Source organism: Ahaetulla prasina, chromosome 6 (assembly GCF_028640845.1).
Source record: "Ahaetulla prasina isolate Xishuangbanna chromosome 6, ASM2864084v1, whole genome shotgun sequence".
NCBI classification, from domain to species: Eukaryota; Metazoa; Chordata; class Lepidosauria; order Squamata; family Colubridae; genus Ahaetulla; species Ahaetulla prasina.
In genome coordinates, this window is record NC_080544.1 from 70,080,049 (window position 1) to 70,100,379 (window position 20,331).

General features: G+C 36.3%; 1 protein-coding gene across 3 annotated transcripts in view; it reads right to left on the bottom strand.

Moving 5' to 3' along the window:
* FARP2 (FERM, ARH/RhoGEF and pleckstrin domain protein 2) overlaps positions 1-13,387 on the bottom strand; it is a 70,654-nt gene extending 57,267 nt beyond the window's left edge. For all 3 annotated transcript variants that reach the window (XR_009155822.1, XM_058189184.1, XM_058189183.1), the window contains exons 1-2: positions 13,230-13,387; positions 539-771 (exon numbers count right to left, since the gene is read on the bottom strand). Coding sequence is in view for 2 of the 3 variants with exons in the window: in XM_058189184.1 (XP_058045167.1) it covers positions 539-742 (204 nt within the window). In the remaining variant the exon portion in view is untranslated. The remainder of the gene's footprint in view (positions 1-538; positions 772-13,229) is intronic.
* Between the last annotated feature and the right edge of the window lie 6,944 nt (positions 13,388-20,331).

Genomic DNA, 20,331 nt, shown 5'->3' on the forward strand with positions numbered 1-20,331 from the left:
CACTGTTTGTGGCCGGTCCCTCAGAAAGTCTTTGATCCAGTCACAGATGGAAGAGGGAAAAGTCAGTCAGCTTTTCGATAAGAATGCTTGGCAGAATGGTGTTGAAGGCCCAGCTATAGTCTATGAAAAGCATCCTGACATAGTTCCTGGGTTTCTCCAGATGGCTTTACAAACTTTACACTTTACACTCCAGAGGCTTTACACAGAATGAAAAGCAGTAGCTATGGCATCGTCTGTCGACCTATTCCCCCTGTAGGCAAACTGATATTTGTCGAAATCTGGTGAGAGGCATGTCCTAAGAATTCCATATTAATAGTATAGTACTTTTTACGCTAAAGGAACTAACTATATCCCCAAGACGTATACACACATATACACCTTAAACAAAGCATTAATTCCCATGTAATTCCAGTGTTAAAGGGCTTTTAAATACATAAGCCATGAGTCTAGATTCAAACAGCACATTCTCACTCAAATGAATCCATTTTCCAAAGAGCAAATTTAAACATTTGGATATAACATCTTGCTGAAATCTTACCTCAATATCAAGTACTTCCTGAGTGTTATCCAAAAGCTTGACTTTGATTTGTATAGATCTTTCATATGTTCTAGGAGATGTTGAGACCATGGCAGAAGAAATATTCTGTCCTGCTTCCAGAGTACTCACTCCAGAATTTTTCTGCACTCCCAAACGAGATCCTGGAGTTTGCAATACTCTGTAAGTGCCTTCTATTTCTCCCATTTTTCACATCAGGCAATAATCCAAATAATCTAAAGTGAAACACAGGGATTAGATTTTAATATGAATACTCAAAAATGAATGAAGCAAAATGCTTCTTTTTACAGTCTTGGAAAAGTTTGTAAAATAATGAAATAATTAAGTGATCCTATGGAAAGAATAATCAATCTTTAAAGGCTAGCTGCCACATGGGGGGTGTATGATGAAGAATTGCTAGTTTGAAAAAAAATTGAAACGATGGGTAGGGCTATACATGAACATATATATATATGTTATATATATATATATATATATTCCAGAGGAAACTACAAATTGACAAATTGAAAGACAAAAAGGACAAATATAAAAAGTGGAAAGAGGGGCAAATAACTAAGGCAGAATATCAGCAAATAGCCCGAGCCTGTAAAGATGAAGTGAGGAAAGCTAAGGCTCACAATGAACAAAGGCTAGCGACAAAAGTAAAAAATAACAAAAAAAGCTTCTTCCAACATGTTAAAAACAAGAAAAAAGTCAAGGAAACAATTGGCCCATTGCTGGGAGAAAATGGCAAGAAGATGACAAGCAACAGGGAGAAAGCAGATCTACTTAACTCATATTTTGCATCTGTCTTTACACAAAGGGAAAAAACAATCCAACCTATCAAAACAGCACTACAAAAACAGATTAGAAACACAAATTAAAATAGGGAAGAAAATGGTAAGTGAACACCTGTCTACCCTAGACGAGTTCAAATCACCAGGACCGGATGGATTACACCCCAAGGTTCTGAAGGAACTGGCAGACGTGATCTCAGAACCACTGAACTATATCTTTCAAAGATCCTGGAGCACAGGGGAGCTGCCAGAGGACTGGAAAAGAGCTGATGTAGTTCCCATCTTCAAAAAGGAAAAAACAGATCCAGGAAACTACAGACCTATCAGTCTGACCTCAATACCGGGGAAGATTCTGGAAAAGATAATCAAGCAACGAATCACCGAACACCTAGAAGCAAACAAAGTAATAACCAAAAGCCAACATGGGTTTGTCAAAAAAAAAAACAGATCATGCCAGACTAATCTTATCACATTCTTTGACAAAATGACAAAATTAGTAGACCAGAGGAATGCTGTCGGTATAATTTACTTGGACTTCAGTAAAGCATTTGATAAAGTAGACCATAACCTACTACTAGATAAAGAGAAAAATGTGGGTTAGACAGCACCACCACCAGATGGATTCGTAAATGGCTGACCAACTGCACTCAACATGTAGTCCTCAACGGAACTACATCCACATGGAGGGAAGTATGCAGTGGAGTACCCCAAGGCTCTGTTTTAGGCCCAGTACTCTTCAACATCTTCATCAATGACTTGGACGAGGGGATAGATGGGGAACTCATCAAATTTGCAGATGACACCAAGCTGGCAGGAATAGCCAACACTCCAGAAGATAGGCTCAAGTTACAGAAAGATCTTGACAGACTTGAACATTGGGCGCTATCTAACAAAATGAAATTCAACAGTGAAAAAAGTAAGGTTCTACATTTAGGCCAGAAAAACAAAATGCACCAGTACCGTATGTGTGGTACCTTGCTCAATAGTAGTACCTGTGAGAGGGATCTTGGAGTCCTGGTGGATAACCATTTGGATATGAGCCAGCAGTGTGCGGCAGCTGTTAAGAAAGCCAACACAGTTCTGGGCTGCATAAACAGAGGGATAGAATCAAGATCACGTGAAGTGTTAGTGCCACTTTATAATGCCTTGGTAAGGCCACACTTGGAATATTGCATCCAGTTTTGGTCGCCACGATGTAAAAAAGATGTTGAGACTCTAGAAAGAGTGCAGAGAAGAGCAACAAAGATGATTAGGGGACTGGAGGATAAAACATATGAAGAACGGTTGCAGGAACTGGGTATGTCTAGTTTAACAAAAAGAAGGACTAGGGGAGACATGATAGCTGTGTTCCAATATCTCAGGGGCTGCCACAAAGAAGAGGGAGTCAGGCTGTTCACCAAAGCACCTGAGGGTAGAACAAGAAGCAATGGGTGGAAACTGATCAAAGAAAGAAGCAACTTAGAACTAAGGAGAAATTTCCTGACAGTTAGAACAATTAATAAGTGGAACGACTTGCCTTCAGAAGTTGTGAATGCTCCAACACTGGAAATTTTTAAGAAAATGTTGGATAACCATCTGACTGAGATGGTGTAGGGTTTCCTGCCTGGGCAGGGGGTTGGACTAGAAGGCCTCCAAGGTCCCTTCCAACTCTGATGTTATGTTATGTTATGTTATATATATATACAGGATTTTCTGGTTTTTCTTCTAAACTTTTAAGGTGTGGATTTTTTTCTGGGCTTTTAAAACTACTTTTGTATTCCTTTAAGGCCTTTAAAACTAATTTTAAGGCTATTTGTAAGGCTTTAAGGCTACTTTCAAGCTTCTATGGCTACTTTTGTACTATTTTAAGGCTTTAAAAACAACTTTTGCTTTATAATACAGTTGTGTCTATTACTATCTCAAAATGATAGGAAGTTAAATTTTAGCTTTGTAGTAAGAAGGACAGCTTTCTGGAAGAAAGAAACAAGTTAAAAAATGAGATCCATAAACCACCAGTTCTGTAATTTATCTTGTACATTCAGTAGCCAAACCAATGAATATTCTTTAATCATACCTGTGCATCATTCATCTAGCTGAAAGTTTGTAACAGTGTACTGTAACTACATTTAAGATATTAAAATGAAATGTCATTCACATTTGGAATATAGTGTGATCACTTAAAAGTTTCAACATCAGCTCAATCCCCAGGCATGTTCATTAGAGAGCAAATACAATGTCTTGACTTCATAATACTGAATCGAAGATTGGAGGTTTAATTTCATTTCCAAATGTAGACAAAGCATATTTTCAAACATGGATTGCATGGCCAATAAATATTGTTAAATATAAATAAATGTACAATTGGGGTATTCTATATATTGTTGCAAGAAGATGTATTCAGAGCAAAATATGACAACTAATCAAAAAGCATTATTTCAATTTCAAGAAAGGTAAACTGAGGAATATTTTGGTTCAGAGGATATGTAGTTCATACCAGTAAAGTTTTACTCTCTCACACACGCATACATACAGTTTCCTGCCTTTATATGCTTAATATTGCAATTATATGCATATTTATATGATTTACAAATAATGCCTCAATATCCAATTGCACAAAACTTTGGTAAAAATAACTGTTCCTAAAACATGTTTACAACCCTTAAAATAAAAACTAATACAGTATGTAAATTTATATTCATGTCTTTAGTAACAGCTATTATATAGGGAGGAAATTGTTCTTTAAAAAAATCAAAATCACCACTAATGTTTGTTCAATTAAATAATTCAGTTCAATCAAAATAGTACAAGCATAGACAATAATCTCATAACCTTTCCATTTATAGCCCACTGAATGTCTGAACCTTTGCCCATAGTTGTCTGTGGCATTAAAAAAAGGGAAAGGAATCTTGGCAGCCTCACTGGATAAAATAAGTCACTGGGAAGCTTTCCCCAGCCTGGGCAATATATCCTTCAGATGTATTGGCAATTCTCATAATCCTTAGCCAATGGCTCCATATGAGTTTGCAGTGTCCACTCTGTCCACAGAACGTACAATGCATGTCAATCATTAATTTAAAATCTCTTTTTAAAAAGGCTATGATTTTAATTACTGTCTTAATTTTTGTGTTAGTGCATGATGTCTAAAATTACGGTACCATTTATATTTTAGGCTTGAAGTCTACATTCATTTTCAAGTAAAGATATAGACTAGATTATAATGCACAACTGAAGCAAAGCTACTTGGGCACATTTAGCAGTCAATGCAAGGTACCAGTTTATCTGAGAGACTGTTTCTTCAAGATTACATCTACCCGTCCAATCAGGTTCAACAGGAGATGTATACTGCAAGTGCAAAAGAATTCTATCTGACAGGAAGGGGGTCTTTCCTGCCATGATGCCTACTCTTTAGAACATAATCTCCTTGGAGGTAAAGTTAGGCCCAACCCTGATGGCCTTCTGGAAAATATGTTTTTTCCAGCAAGTCTGAGAATCCTTTGGTATCAGGGACCACACATGCTGGCTGAATTATATATACTATGATATTTTCTTTGTCATGGTCTTGTTTTATCCATGATTATTGTTTAATTGTTTTTAATTAGTTTTGTAGTATTTTTTAAGATAGATGTTACTGTACACTGTCCGGAATCACTTTGTGCGGGATGGACAGCCATATAAATTTGACAGATAAATAAATGAATGAATGAATTTGCTAAAAGGAAGTCTGAGCTCAAATAGCTTTCTCACTAAAATAAAAGGTTATCCTTTTTTAAGAACACCAAACAGCTGCTAATTGTTCATCCATACTATCCATCTTTTGAATGATACAGATCATTTATTGACAGTAAATATTAATATCCGAATTATATTTTGAAAGAAATTTCTCCCATCATGATTCTTTAAAAGGCAATAAAAAATAAGAACTTCACTTTGAATGAATCCTAGTAGTCAAGAGATGTGCTTTGTGGAACAGTCCAATTCTATTATTATTTCTAAAAAATAATATGTTTAGAAAATAAAAAAGGAACTTGGATCTTCATTCAATCTGAGTGTATTATACACCTATAACCCTACTAATGGGCCAATACCAACAAGATTAGTTTGCCAGCTAGGGGTCAATCAAGGTCAAGAAATGTTGAAGGAAAACATGCACCTGCTCCATTCCATTGGGTAAAGGCTAAAACTAGCTGGGATCCAGCAATGGCCAAGCTAGACAGAATCATTATATAAACACTCAGCAAATGTTTCTGACTCTCAACTTGAGGAAAAACAGGACAAAGTCCATTGATTTACAAAGGCAGGAGGAAAAGGCTAAGATTTAAACCCCAGAGCAAACATACAGGGCTGAATTTCTATTTTCTGCAATAGATTGGTCTATGTATATGACATTTCTTGCTGCAATAAACCAGCCTTTTTGGACACGTTGAGGTTTTGAAATTTCTACCACAAACAACTTTATTAATACATTGTTTAGTGTTTGAAGAGTCAGGATTTATTACTTGGCTAGTGAAGTCTGACCCACAATAGCATCATCCTTCCACCATTCCTTTTTGCTTCAATGGTTTAACACCAATCAAGACATGCTTTTGTTTCTTCTGCCTAATAATCAGTCTTCCAACCCCACCAATTTGACATTTACCCAAGTATTCTGCTGGGACAATATCATCTACTGAGATAACCAAACAGAAGTGACTCAAGGGTGCTTTTTCAAAAGACAACTGGACTTTGTTTTTCCTAGGAAAAACGAAATCCAGTTGCCTTTTGAAAAAGTACCTTTGAGATAACCATGACCAGGTATTAAACTCGCAGCCCACAAGCCAGATGTGTCATCCACTGGCCACACCCACGCCTGGTTTAGCAAAGGGTGAAAAGTTGCAATATGTCATGAGACGCCACTGTGACGACACGAATTTGACACCCCTGACTTAGATGACTGAGGTTCTTCACAGATATACAGAAACGAGAACCTCAAATCTCTGTCTACCTCTTGCCCAACTTTTCCAGAGAAAAAGTTAATTATAACAGAAAGCCACCTCATCAGTGGGAAACCCCTAAAGGCAAGAGATATATTTCTGGTTTTCCTAGATAGAATAGAATAGAATAGAATTTTATTGGCCAAGTGTGATTGGACACACAAGGAATTTGTCTTGGTGCATATGCTCTCAGTGTACATAAAAGAAAAGATACGTTCATCAAGGTACAACATTTACAACACAATTGATGATAATATATCAATATAAATCATAAGGATTGCCAGCAACAAGTTATAGTCATACAGTCATAAGTGGAAAGAGATTGGTGATGGGAACTATGAAACGATTAATTAAATTAATTAAATTAAATTAATTACTGCAGATTCAGTAAATAGTCTGACAGTGTTGAGGGAATTATTTGTTTAGCACAGTGATGGCCTTCGGGAAAAAACTGTTCTTGTGTCTAGTTGTTCTGGTGTGCAGTGCTCTATAGCGTCGTTTTGAGGGTAGGAGTTGAAACAGTTTATGTCCAGGATGCGAGGGATCTGCAAATATTTTCACGGCCCTCTTCTTGATTCGTGCAGTATACAGGTCCTCAATGGAAGGCAAGTTGGTAGCAATTATTTTTTCTGCAGTTCTAATTATCCTCTGAAGTCTGTGTTTTTCTTGTTGGGTTGCAGAACCGAACCAGACAGTTATAGAGGTGCAAATGACAGACTCAATAATTCCTCTGTAGAATTGGATCAGCAGCTCCTTGGGCAGTTTGAGCTTACTGAGTTGGCGCAGAAAGAACATTCTTTGTTGTGCTTTTTAATGATGTTTTGATGTTAGCTGTCCATTTGAGATCTTGCGATATGATAGAACCCAGAAATTTGAAGGTTTCTACTGTTGATACTGTGTTGTCAAGTATTGTGAGAGGTGGAAGTATGGAAGGGTTTTTCCTAAAATCTACCACCATTTCTACGGTTTTGAGTGTGTTCAGTTCCAGATTGTTTTGGTTGCACCACAAGGCTAGTCGTTCGACCTCTCGCCTATATGCGGATTCGTCATTGTCTCGAATGAGACCAATCACTGTTGTGTCATCTGCGAACTTCAGTAGCTTAACAAATGGATCATTGGAGATGCAGTCATTGGTATACAGAGAGAAGAGAAGTGGGGAGAGCACACAGCCTTGGGGGGGCCCTGTGCTAATTGTACAGGTATTTGATGTGATCTTGCTTAGCTTCACCTGCTGCTTCCTGTTTGTTAGGAAGCTTGTGATCCACTTACAAGTCTGTTCCGGTACCTGTAGCTGGTTTAGCTTAGTTAGAAGAATGTCTGGAATGATGGTATTGAATGCTGAACTAAAGTCTACAAAGAGGACCCTTGCATAGGTCTTTGGAGACTCAAGATGTTGTAGGATGTAGTGCAGAGCCATATTAACAGCATCATCTGTTGATCTATTTGCTCGGTATGCAAATTGCAAGGGGTCTAAAAGCGGATTCGTGATGGTTTTCAGGTAGGAAAGCACTAGCCTTTCAAAGGTTTTCATGACTACAGATGTTAGAGCAACTGGTCTGTAGTCATTCAGTTCCTTGATGGTGGGCTTCTTTGGCACTGGGATGATGGTAGAGCGTTTGAAGCAAGAAGGAACATAGCACATCTCTAGTGATTTATTGAAAATATGGGTGAAGATGGGGGCCAATTGGTCAGCACAGACTTTTAAGCAAGAAGGAGTTATCTTGTCTGGGCCTGGCGCTTTTCCTGGCTTTTGTCTGTGAAATAGGTCCTGCACTTCCTTTTCTGTGATCACTAGGGGTTGTGAACCCAATGAAATGGGGTCAGTTGTAGGAGGCTTGGCTGTTGTTGGTGTGTCTGAGATGGGGGTTGTGGAGATAGGTGGCTGTAGTTTCCTTTCAAACCTGCAGTAAAACTCATTCAGGTCATCTGCCAGTTGTTGATTACCTTCAGCCTGGGAAGGAGGTTTGCCATAGCCGGTGATATTTTTAAGAGTTTTCCACATGTTTGCTGGTTCATTTGCTGAAAATTGATTCTTTAGCTTTTCAGAGTAGCTTCTTTTGCTGCTCTTATCTCCTTGTTAGTGCATTTCTGGCCTGATTGTACAGCATTTTATCACCTTTTCTGTAGGCTTCCTCTTTGGAATGTCGTAGCTGCTTAAGTTTAGGTGTAAACCAAGGTTTGTTATTACTGTGTATTCGCAAGTTCCTTGTAGGTACACATAGGTCTTCACAGAAGCTGACATATGATGTTACAGTATCTGTGAGTTCATCCAGGTCTGCAGAGGTATCTTTAAAAATATTCCAATCAGTGCAGTCAAAACATGCCTGTAGCTTTAATTCTGATTCCTCCGTCCAGGTTTTCACTGATTTAATTATTGGTTTTATGGCTTTAAGTCTTTGCCTGTAAGCAGGTACAAGGTGAATCATGCAATGATCAGAGTGTCCTACAGCTGCACGTGGTAAAGACCGATAGGCATCTTTTAGTGTTGTGTAGCAGTGGTCTAGAGTATTCTTGCCTCTGGTGGGACAATTGACATGCTGAAAGTATTTTGGTAGTTCTTTCCTTAAGTTTGCCTTGTTTAGATCTCCCAAAACAATGGCCAGTGAATCAGGGTGTTTGGCTTCAGCCTCCATGATTTGGTCAGCTAGAGTTCGTAATGCCTCGTTTACACAGGCTTGTGGTGGGACATAAACAGCAATTAGAAGAAATGAGGAAAATTCACGAGGCGAATAGTAAGGTTTGCAATTGATAATTAGAGTCTCTAAATTGTTGTCACAGAATTTGTAAATTATGTTAAAATCTTGACACCAGGTTGAATTAATATATAGGCATAAGCCTCCTCCTTTCTTTTTACCAGATGTTTCTGGAACCCTGTCTGATCGTTCAATTTGAAATCCTGGAATGTTCAGGCTGCTATTTTCAATGGATTCATTTAACCAGGTTTCAGAGAAGCATAGGACTGCTGAATTGCGAAAATCAGAATAGTATTTGTTTAAGAGAAGTATTTCATCCATCTTATTTGCAAGTGAGCGTATATTTGTTAGGAAAATTGAAGGCAGAGGAGTTTTAGTGCGAGTTCTTAGCTTGATTAAGATCCCAGATAAAGTTTATTTATTTATTTATTTATTTATTGAATTTATATTGCCACCTATTCACCCATGGCAACTCAAGGCAGCTTACAGAATACGAAACCACATTTAAAACAATAAAAACTAACAAAAAGAATCAAATAAATTAATATAGTACAATGTAACAAAATCACCTCCCACCCACCCCCACCCGCCCTGGTGACAGCAGATCACACCAGCCATTTAATGGGGTCCATCTCACGGTTACAGCTATATCCTACTTCAAAAGGTCAAGCCTTTGTGCCTCTTTCCTGGAGGACTAAGTAATACTGCTAGGATACAGTTAAAAGTTTTTCAAGGACTACAATGCTAAGGTATGTTACAACAGCAAGATTTCTCTCAAAGAAGGATAGGGAAGAGAATCTGCAATGATGAAGTCATTCTATTTTTAGAACTTTTTATTATTTTGTGGCTTGAATCCAGGCTACTTCTTCGGCCCAGCTATTTTTTAGGCAAATCCAATGAGATTCTTGGGAAAGGTAATCTTCCATTTGAATCTTCCCTTGTGTCTCAAAGGAAGATTTCTGTCTCCAAAATGGAGCCTTTCCCTTCTCTCAACTAAACGGAACATAATCTTGCCTTTTTCTGCAAAAAAACCCTGGTTAATAGCAGGGAAAAACTTTCAACGAGAATACATCTTTTCAACTTCTATGCCTTAATTTTGTTCTGTTCCTCTTCCAATTCTGTCTTGAGCCAATCTTCTCAAGCAAACCCTGCTCTTGATGGTTTTATGCAGACTAAAAATTGAAATACCAATCAGCACAGCTAAGTTATTTGGAGGCTTTATTTAGAATTTATTTTATTTTTGTTATTAATCTTTTTATTGTCAACAAATACTCTTACAGTTGGAAGAGATTGTTGTATGTGTGTTATCTAGATTCAATTCATCAAAATTGTTTTTGACAATTGCTTAAAAATCTTATCCATAATATTTACATGGAGATAGACGGATAAATCAATCCACAACCCAATATTGAGTTTTATTTTAAATGGCACTTTTGAGAGTTTTAATTTAAATGGTAGTTTAGGAAACTAACTGTAATGAAGACACTTTCTATTCTGCATGCAATAATTTAAAAGATGAACTCATAACAATTACATGCAACTTCTAGTACACTGCTAGCCCTGCAAGAAAAATATAATTAAAGATGCCAGGGCAATAAAATACATTTATGTAAGAAATTAAGGGGGTCTAATTGAATTGTATTTATGTTTATTAGATGTAAGTTTTACTCAGTAAGGTTCTGAGCAGTATGCAATTAAAACACTAAATACAATACACAACTAAAACCAGTAATGAATAAAAGATGAAAGGCTGCATGTAGCCAAACTTAAAAGTACTTTCAGGTGAAAGGGTTTTCATTTAACTTGTAGAATTAATTCTTATCCAGAGTTCTACAGCTATGCATCATTATTAAAACATCACTGTATCCTGCAAGAAATATGCATTGGTTATTTCTCCTGTTTTAATGTATAGGATGAGAAATATATAAAAGTAGGTATTTATTCCATTTAGTCAGAATGGAATTAGTCTATGATGAATTAAAAAGGTCAAGGTTAGTATTTTGACTGGATCCCAAAATAAAGAAATACAAACAATATTTTTATGACAAATTACATAAGACTCATCAAGGAGCTGATACAATATGTATATTCAGGGGAAATGAAGGTAACATTCTGGGAATGGCACTCTTATTTCATCAAAGGTGAATACACTACTGGAGTATTCATAATCTGTAAATCTGCTTCAGGAAAAAATGATAGATGTAATAACAGTCAATTATTTCTTAGTCTGTAATATTGTAACAATCTTTGTGTCTTATCTCATCCGAATGACCAGTCAAGCTTGGTCATGTGATATAATTAACCAGAATTGGAAACAAAACTATAGTTCATGTAAGTTTTAGGGTTGTGTAATGTTCCAGATTTAATTATAAAAAGTTGGCTTCAGAGTGCCAACGTAATGCCCATCTTCAACTTGTTCAAATAGCTACAATTTTCTCCAGAATCACACAGTAGTTACAGAGGGCAGCCATATATTTGCAGGAAAAGATGCAGTAACTTGAATGAGCTGCAGGCAGATGCTATGTTTGTCTTCTATGCACTCCAAAGGCTCTTTTCTGAATTACTTCAAAAGCAGTCCACAGTCCTAATGAAGTTTTTAACATTTTACTATATTATTTTATTAAACAATGCTTAGAATCCATTAAGAAATCAAAGGATAAAACAGAATATAATTTAATACCAACATGTATGAAAAAAGAAACTGTTGTAAATTTAGTAAAAATGAATGACCACTGCAAATAAGAGGCAATATTTCATGCAAATTTACAATTACTAGAGTAACTATAAAAATCCAACATTTGAAATCAAACAAATTTATTTTTTTGATTCCCAATATTCTAAAACAGAATTATAATACAGAAACATACACATATATAGACAGTATACCAACGGTCAGGCGCCACAGGCCAATCTTAATATCTTTTATTACCTTTTTTTCAGGGGAAAATGTTATTGTACTAAAAATGTACAAAGCTCATATATTAAAAAAATAAGAAAATGTTTAGAGGAAAATGACAACCACTTCCTACATTTAATTTAAACTGTTTAAAGGGGTCTACGTTTTGTTATACAATAAATCGTTCTCTAGAAGCCAAAATTATTAGTTTCTAATTGTTTTTATTACATTTTTCCTTTTAATTTCAGTTTAATATGAACCTAGAGAAAAGGAATCTACAATTTAGAAAATATTTCCAGCAACTTCAGTCAGTGCAAATGTTTTGCAAAAAAGGCATGAAAATCATGAAGACTATGTACAAACTTTACCTGTGCACAAATTGACCATAAGCTCCTACTGTCATTTATTTAGCTATAGGTGGGGCTGTTTCTAAGAAAAATTTAGAAAAATATTTGCAGCAAAATTGTAAATCACCAGTATATAAATAAACACATATGCAAACCTTGTGAAAACACAATAGAATATAACCAAATTTCTAACCAAAGCAAATTAGAAAAGATAGTTAGATGCAGAAATGTTCAGGAACAATGCTTTGTACTTATAATTACCTTTAAACATACAGGAAAGAGTTCCACAAGCTTTTTAGAAGAAAAACAAAATAAAGTAAGGTCTTGGAAAAACTGACTTACATTAAATCTACCAAAATGATAATGACATGAGTCAGTTTTTAAAACGCAATTTGTGAAGAATGATCATTGTGTTATTACAAAGTTATTTAAATACACAGCTGATTTTTCAGCAACTAGCATGGAATCAGGCTAAAGATAACCTAACTCTATAATGAAAAATAGTTTTAAGGCAAACCTTTTAACCTTACAAAGTTAAAAATTTGTGCGGCATATTTGGCAGCAATCACCAAGATTTAACACAGCTATCAAGTTTTGGCTGCAAAAACTTAGTGGGCGCACAGATTGTGGCAACCGCTGGTCCCAGGCCAGAAGTCACAAGAATCCCATATGATACCCTTCTGGTACGGGTATAGCTGCTGCTTGCCCCGCCCTGTCAAAGGGAGTGGCAAGGGCCAAAGAAACGACCACAGTTTTGTATTCTCCAGGAAAAGATTATTAATCCACCCCAGGTTCGACCTCACGTCCCCACATCATCATACAGCCTCGGGCCACGGATCCTAGAACCGACAAGGTTGACAATAGCGAAAAGCGAAGGGGCTTCGTCTAAAAAGGGCCCCTTTCAACACGGTTCTGAAAGAGTGAGCCCCCCCCCCCCAGCACTGATCCCTGTTGCGGGCATCACCCCTTCACCACTGTGCTCGTTCCGCCTTTTTCTCGAGCGCGCCCTCACCTTAAACCGCCGCCAAGAAGGACGCCGACGGCTGCCACTCGGTCACTCCTTCGCTCGCTCGCGCCTTCGCTGCTTCGCCCCTTCCCCGCTTCAGAAGGCCAGCGCCATCATTGCCTCCCCTTTTGACCGATACCTGTTGCTATTGGCTGCCGCAGACTTCCCGAGGCGGGGCTTTCATTCCCCCGGTTCCAAGAGCCCAGTCAGCAACCTCGAAGGAGGGCGGAGTGTGCCTGGAGTAGCACGCGGGGGTGTTCTCCCGATTATGGGAGCAGCTCATAAAATGCGTGGCGACAAGAAACTCAGGGCGTTATCCCTAGTGGCATTCGGGACCTTGCAGGGTTGGGCGAGGCATGCATCGCTATTCATGAAGAATGTGTGAACGGAAGGAAAAAGATGGGTTTCCTCAAATTAATAAGCATGGCACCCTGCGAAGTGTGATATTTTCAACTGCTTTTATTATACTGAAATAGAATAAGAAAAACATACTTATAAAAGTGTACTGTTGTGTTACTCCTTTTCAAAATTCTCCAATCGTCCCAACTGATGCAATGGGAAAATAATTGTCATGACATACCGGTATCTTACCTGCCTCAGAGATGGTAAGGTAAGCATGGGCCATAAAACAAATGATGAGAAATTCTGCTTTTCAACGTTCCAGCTGTGCTGAACTAGAGCTCATAACATCTGCAGCTAGGTGGCCAAATGTGATGAAAATTGGAAAGCATAGGTCAGCTGTATTTAATATATTGTAAGTTCCCCGTTAAGCAACCTCAAATATAAGAGTCAAATATAATATGACTGCAGGTGTTAAGCTGCTTCTACCTTGTGGTTTCATCATTTTTTTGGCTCTTTGCTTTTCTAGTGAACCCCAACTAATGCCAAGTTTGTGTCTTAAAAAGTCAAAGTGGGGAAATAAAGGAGGAAGGAGCCAATATATACTTGGCATGTTTCCAACCAATCTAAGGAAAAATTGTAATTCTCTTGTTTAAAAAATTAGGTGGAATTTTAGAAAAAAACTTTTATTTCAGAAAATAAAGTTTTCAAAAGCACTAAAATTAAAGCATTACTGAGCACATTTTCATTCAGTATTTATAGCATGGAAAACTATTAATTCTGTGATGCTGCCGTTGTCTCATTTCCTAGAATATAATTTACACAGCCTTATCCTGCTGTTTTCTCTACCGTAAAACACCACCCAGCAAGAAAACACAGAAAACATCAAGGAAAGTCAGGACAATGCATCCTTATACTGGCAGCTTTCTTATTACAGCGAAGATTAGATTCATGAGAAACTCAAAACAGTTGGAATGGACTTTGGAAACCAAATCACCTAACACAATCCAACTCTATGATCACTAAGTCCAAGATCTACAATGTTGGATGCTACTACATGTCCCTGGTAGATAGCCATGGAATCTGCTTAAATACTTTTATCCAAGAGGATATAACTATCTTTTTCAACAGTATCTTACATTATTGAATATGTTTTAAGAATTAGTAATTTTTCCCACTAAAATTTTCTCAAAATTTGCTTCCCTGCAATTTCTACCCAATGATGCTGATGTTGCCACATGAAGCAACACAAGAAAAACCTGCTCAATCTTTTGCATATTATCCTTTCAGGTGTTGCTGAAGATTGCTATTATTTATTTCCTTCACCTTTTCTTCCTTGGGCAAATATATTCAGCTGTTTCAACCTTTTTCATTAGGCTTAGTTTCCAGCCTCCCTATACTCCAAACATGATATAATACAAAACCAGAATGAGATGGTTATGACACAATACTTTTGTTAATGCTTTTCTAGCAGTGCTTTTCTCACTTTTGTATAATATCCAGCTTGTTCTGCTACTCTTAGATCTTTCCCATCACTGATTTTTATCTTGTTTTCTTTCTACCTAACTGCAAGATAGTACATTTACGATATAAATACAATCTAATAATAGCTATTCTGTTTTGTCTTCCATCTGAGGAAATATTTTTGTTCAATTCATTATTTCGAATTAAAAGTATATTTAAAATTTATAGATTATAATATATATGCTTCCCTTTCCTGTAATAATTCTTCTGTTATAATATTCCTAAGTGCTCAATTGTTTATATCTGGAGACATAACAGTGTATCTCATTGATTGCAGGTATAACTGGCAAATGAATGTAATTGTATGTAATAAATATGTAATATTTTAGTATGCAATAGAAAGAAAAATACTCCAATTCATTGTTACAGCCTTTGATTATAATTGCTTTGTAATAGCATTTGTGGATTTTATTTCATTTCTTATATCTTTTACTTGTAATTGTAGTTTTTTCTCCAATCCAAGCCATGAAGTTATAATTCAAGGAAAAATAAAGAATTTTTACTTAAGGATTTAAAGTTTAAACCAGAAATACATCTAAATATTCATACTTTCTACATAACACATTTCAAATATATTGGCAATTTCAAAAGAATTTCTGTTACTAGAGGTACATATGATCAACACATTAATTTACAGTTTAATGATGTTTTATTTTCATTGTAGAACATTCAATAAAAAATAAATTATTAGTAAACAGATCTCCATTCAGGTGGGTTGGGCTTCAGGTCTGAACTCACCTTATTTAACCCATGGTGCTGGAATATTCTTATCACTGGTAATATGTATGGTTGGGTCTTCAGTAAATGTAACAGTCCAGATGGTATCTATTTGAAATGTTTAAAAAAATCAGATTTGATTTTCTAATAAAAAATCAGATCTGATACAGAATATCAATGATGTGGTGGGTCAGCTCAAAAGTTCTACTCCTACTTGAAGTTTATGAAAGCTCTTAAGCAGGCCCCGAGTATAACACAGACTATTTAAAGGATTTTTGAAAAATAATTCTAAAGCAATTGGAAAAAACAACTGCTGGCATAATGAGGTTGCACCCAATTACAGCCCCCATCACTGCTATAATTGAATACATCTACCTTAATTCATCCTTAACCACCCTAGTTATCCTTTCCTTCCACTCTTCCAGCATTATAGACTACTTAAGAAACCTCGGTCTTAATATAGGTAGTCCTCAACTTATGACAATTGAATTCAAAATTTGTTGCTAAGCAAGTTGTGAGCTTTGCCTCATTTTATGATCTTTCTTGCCACAGTTAAGTGAATCACTGTAAGTTAATAACATTTGTGAAGTGAATCTGGTTCCCTAGAATTTGCTTGTCACCTGGGAACACTGCAACTGTCATAAATAGTCAATTGTCAAGTGCTTGAATTTTGATCATGTGACCATGGGGATACTGCAATGGTCATAAGTGAAAATTGATCATAAGTCATTTTTTTCCAATGCTGTTGTAACTTTAAATGGTCAGTAAATAAATTATTAAGTCCAAAGTATGATAATTTTAGTCTTTTGTGCCTCCACTAAGAACTGTGGGTTGATTTGTTTGATGATAATTTTTTTATTTTCTTGGCTCTTTATGGTATTTTCAGTAGTTTAACAATAGACTTAAGAAGCAACAGTATTCTATCCTGTTTCCTCAAAATCTCATTTTCATACTATGTTCAGAAAACATTGTATGAAATGTTATGCTAGCATTTATGCTAACACATGCTAGCCTGTGGTATATTTTTTTTACTCCTATTCCTCGTCTTGTCTCGTGTCAGAAATGCAGGAACTAGAAAGGGGGAAATTATTAATTTAAATTTAGAAAGATTAAAAGCTTTAATAAAAACAGGTTTATAGTGGTGCAACCAAAACAATCTGGAACTGAACACACTCAAAACCATAGAAATGGTGATAGACTTTAGGAGAAACCCTTCCATACTTCCACCTCTCACAATACTAGACAACACAGTATCAACAGTAGAAACCTTCAAATTTCTAGGTTCTATCATATCGCAAGATCTCAAATGGACAGCTAACATCAAAAACATCATTAAAAAAGGACAACAAAGAATGTTCTTTCTGCGCCAACTCAGTAAGCTCAAACTGCCCAAGGAGCTGCTGATTCAGTTCTACAGAGGAATTATTGAGTCTGTCATTTGCACCTCTATAACTGTCTGGTTCGGTTCTGCAACCCAACAAGAAAAACAGACTTCAGAGGATAATTAGAACTGCAGAAAAAATAATTGCTACCAACCTGCCTTCCATTGAGGACCTGTATACTGCACGAATCAAGAAGAGGGCCGTGAAAATATTTACAGACCCCTCGCATCCTGGACATAAACTGTTTCAACTCCTACCCTCAAAACGACGCTGTAGAGCACTGCACACCAGAACAACTAGACATAAGAACAGTTTTTTCCCGAAGGCCATCACTCTGCTAAACAAATAATTCCATCAACACTGTCAAACTATTTACTGAATCTGCACTACTATTAATTTTCTCATAGTTCCCATCACCAATCTCTTTCCACTTATGACTGTATGACTATAACTTGTTGCTGGCAATCCTTATGATTTATATTGATATATTGGCCATCAATTGTGTTGTAAATGTTGTACCTTGATGAAGGTATCTTTTCTTTTATGTACACTGAGAGCATATGCACCAAGACAAATTCCTTGTGTGTCCAATCACACTTGGCCAATAAAAAATTCTATTCTATTCTATTCTATTCTGACCAGCAAGTCATTCTGTGTGCACGTTGATCCCAGGGGGATAGCTATAAAAGATTGATAGCTGTCTGAATAGAGCCACATTCGCAGTAAATATCCTAGTCGTTTAGAAGAAACTCCCATTTTTCCATGTCCTTAGTTTTAGCCAAACTAGTACACAGTCTATTTAAACATTCTGATGGTGGGGAGGAATGAAAGGGAAGGCGCTGAGAAAATCAGGATGGTTGGGCTGGTAGGATGTGATATCTGTGACATCACTAATGGTGACTGAGAGAAAGGAGGAAAGATGTTGAGATCAGCAGGTGCATAGCCAGTGGTATATATTGTTTCTGGAGCTGCTGAGACAATTGAGAAACATATACAGGCCATTCAGAAGAGGCATCGGCAGCACCATCTTTGTTTCTGAAGAAGGAAAGACTGAAGCATACTTGGCTTTGCTCCAATTGCTCCATAAAATTCACCCAGAATCACTTCTTTCAACTCGGGGCAACAAAACCATTTTGGATTTTATTTCTGCTGCATTATGACAGATCTAAAAAAGTTTAAAAGAATGTGATGTATTTGCTTTGGACTGAAAATAAAATTCATTTCTGATTTGTGCATATTGTTAATACACATTAAAGTAGTATTTATTGTGTTTAAATTAACATTGTAAAAATAATTTTTAAATAACAGTACAGCAAATAAAATATGTGAGTTCGGATTACTGGAATGAATTATGTAGGAAGATGGTAGATTCCCTTTTAATAGATGTATCCAAACAGAGACTAAGTACTTAGTATTTCTATAGTTATACTGGAGAGGGAATTGGACTCTTATGTTCTAGGATTTCTTCCAATATTCTAATCAAGTACCATAGGTAAACAAGCAGTTAATGGAAGAAGCAGAAACTGTTAACATTACCTATATAAAATCATACATCATACAAAAGGGTCACTTTTTTATTTCTTGTATTTGTTCTGTCAACATACACATTCGACATAGTTATACTGGCCCCATTACAGGGTAAAAAAGTTAACCAGAGTTTAGACTGTTATCAAGTCTGAAAATAAAATGGCTTTTTGGTTGCCAAAAATGAAGTCTTTTTTTGGCTCTTATTCCACCGCAATATTAAAACCCCTAATTTGCACTGCTTGCAAACTGCACTTGGGCTCCTGTCCACATGAACCAATGTAACTTTGTAAACTTCGAGAATAGTAATCTTTTTAAATACTAAAAACATTATGTTGTAAGCTTGAATGATTGTTTTTGAATCTCTCCAACACCCACTTGCATACAGTAGATGCAAATCAGAGCTGCAAATGGTGTGATGTACTGACTGGCCTATTCTGACTATGCTTCATTTAACTGTAGATTAATGAATGTAGAAACTGATGTTCTTGGAAGCATGTGGTGATAATATAGCATTTTCCCTCTGACTCAATTTCATTCAGACTTCCTCAAAAACTTGAGGCATCTAAGGAGACATGGTGAAAGATAAACAAGATGTTAAGGCACCAAATGTGTCTGGCAAAAGCTTAGCTAGACTGTCACATATTCCACCATTAAAACAAAATAAAGCCAAATCAAATGGGAATGCTAGGACTAAGTTTGCATGTTATTTATTTTCCTTTTCTTCAGTGTTGTACTTATTGTAGATTATTTTAAAAATGGCTAGAGTTTACAGTAGCTTGGATGTGTGAATTCAGCCAGGGTAAATATTCTAGTAAGATTCTTACACTAGACTTGGAATAAAACAGAATTCCTTATATATTCATTTTAAAAAAAAATACAGTTCAATCATGTTTGGTGCTTTTATATCAAGAAACATCCTATAATTACAAAAATGAAATGTAAGTAAACAGACCCAGACACATGTAAAATAGTAATTTAAGTAATAAATACATAACATAAAATACATAAAATGAATAGATTATTAACCAACTACTAAAACAGGTCAAATTAAAACCAATACATGTAGTTCTTGCTTAACCCTAAAGAAGTTACTACTCTGCCTGAACTTACAACCATTGCAGTGTCTCTGGAGTCAAGTAAATAGCGGACGGGTCACCTAAAATATTGTGTAGTGTCATGTTTGATATGTGTGTCATAGATATACCATTGCTGGTCTATATTGGTATTTTTTTTTTGGCAAGCAATTTTGCCAATATCTTTTTAGTACAAGAATTCACCTTTGTGACTCATATCAAGTAAGAAAAGTATTTCAATTGATTTATTACCTTTATATCTGGCCTTGGAAGTTGGTTAACATGATTGGTCCAAAATCAGAGCTAGCTTTCATGACAAAGAGAGAGAGCTACAGTCTTCCCAATTTCTAATCAAGTACTTTCCACCACTAATTCAGCTCCACTTCTACTCCTGATGAGTAGAACATACCCTAGCATTCTGCCAGAGATTCACTCCTGTGAACTGTTTTCACTTGCAGAAGAATGAAACTGATGTAAAAGATTGTGGGAAGAATTAAGATCCCAGAGATAGACAGAAATTGCCTGAAAAAGTAGCATTTGACATTA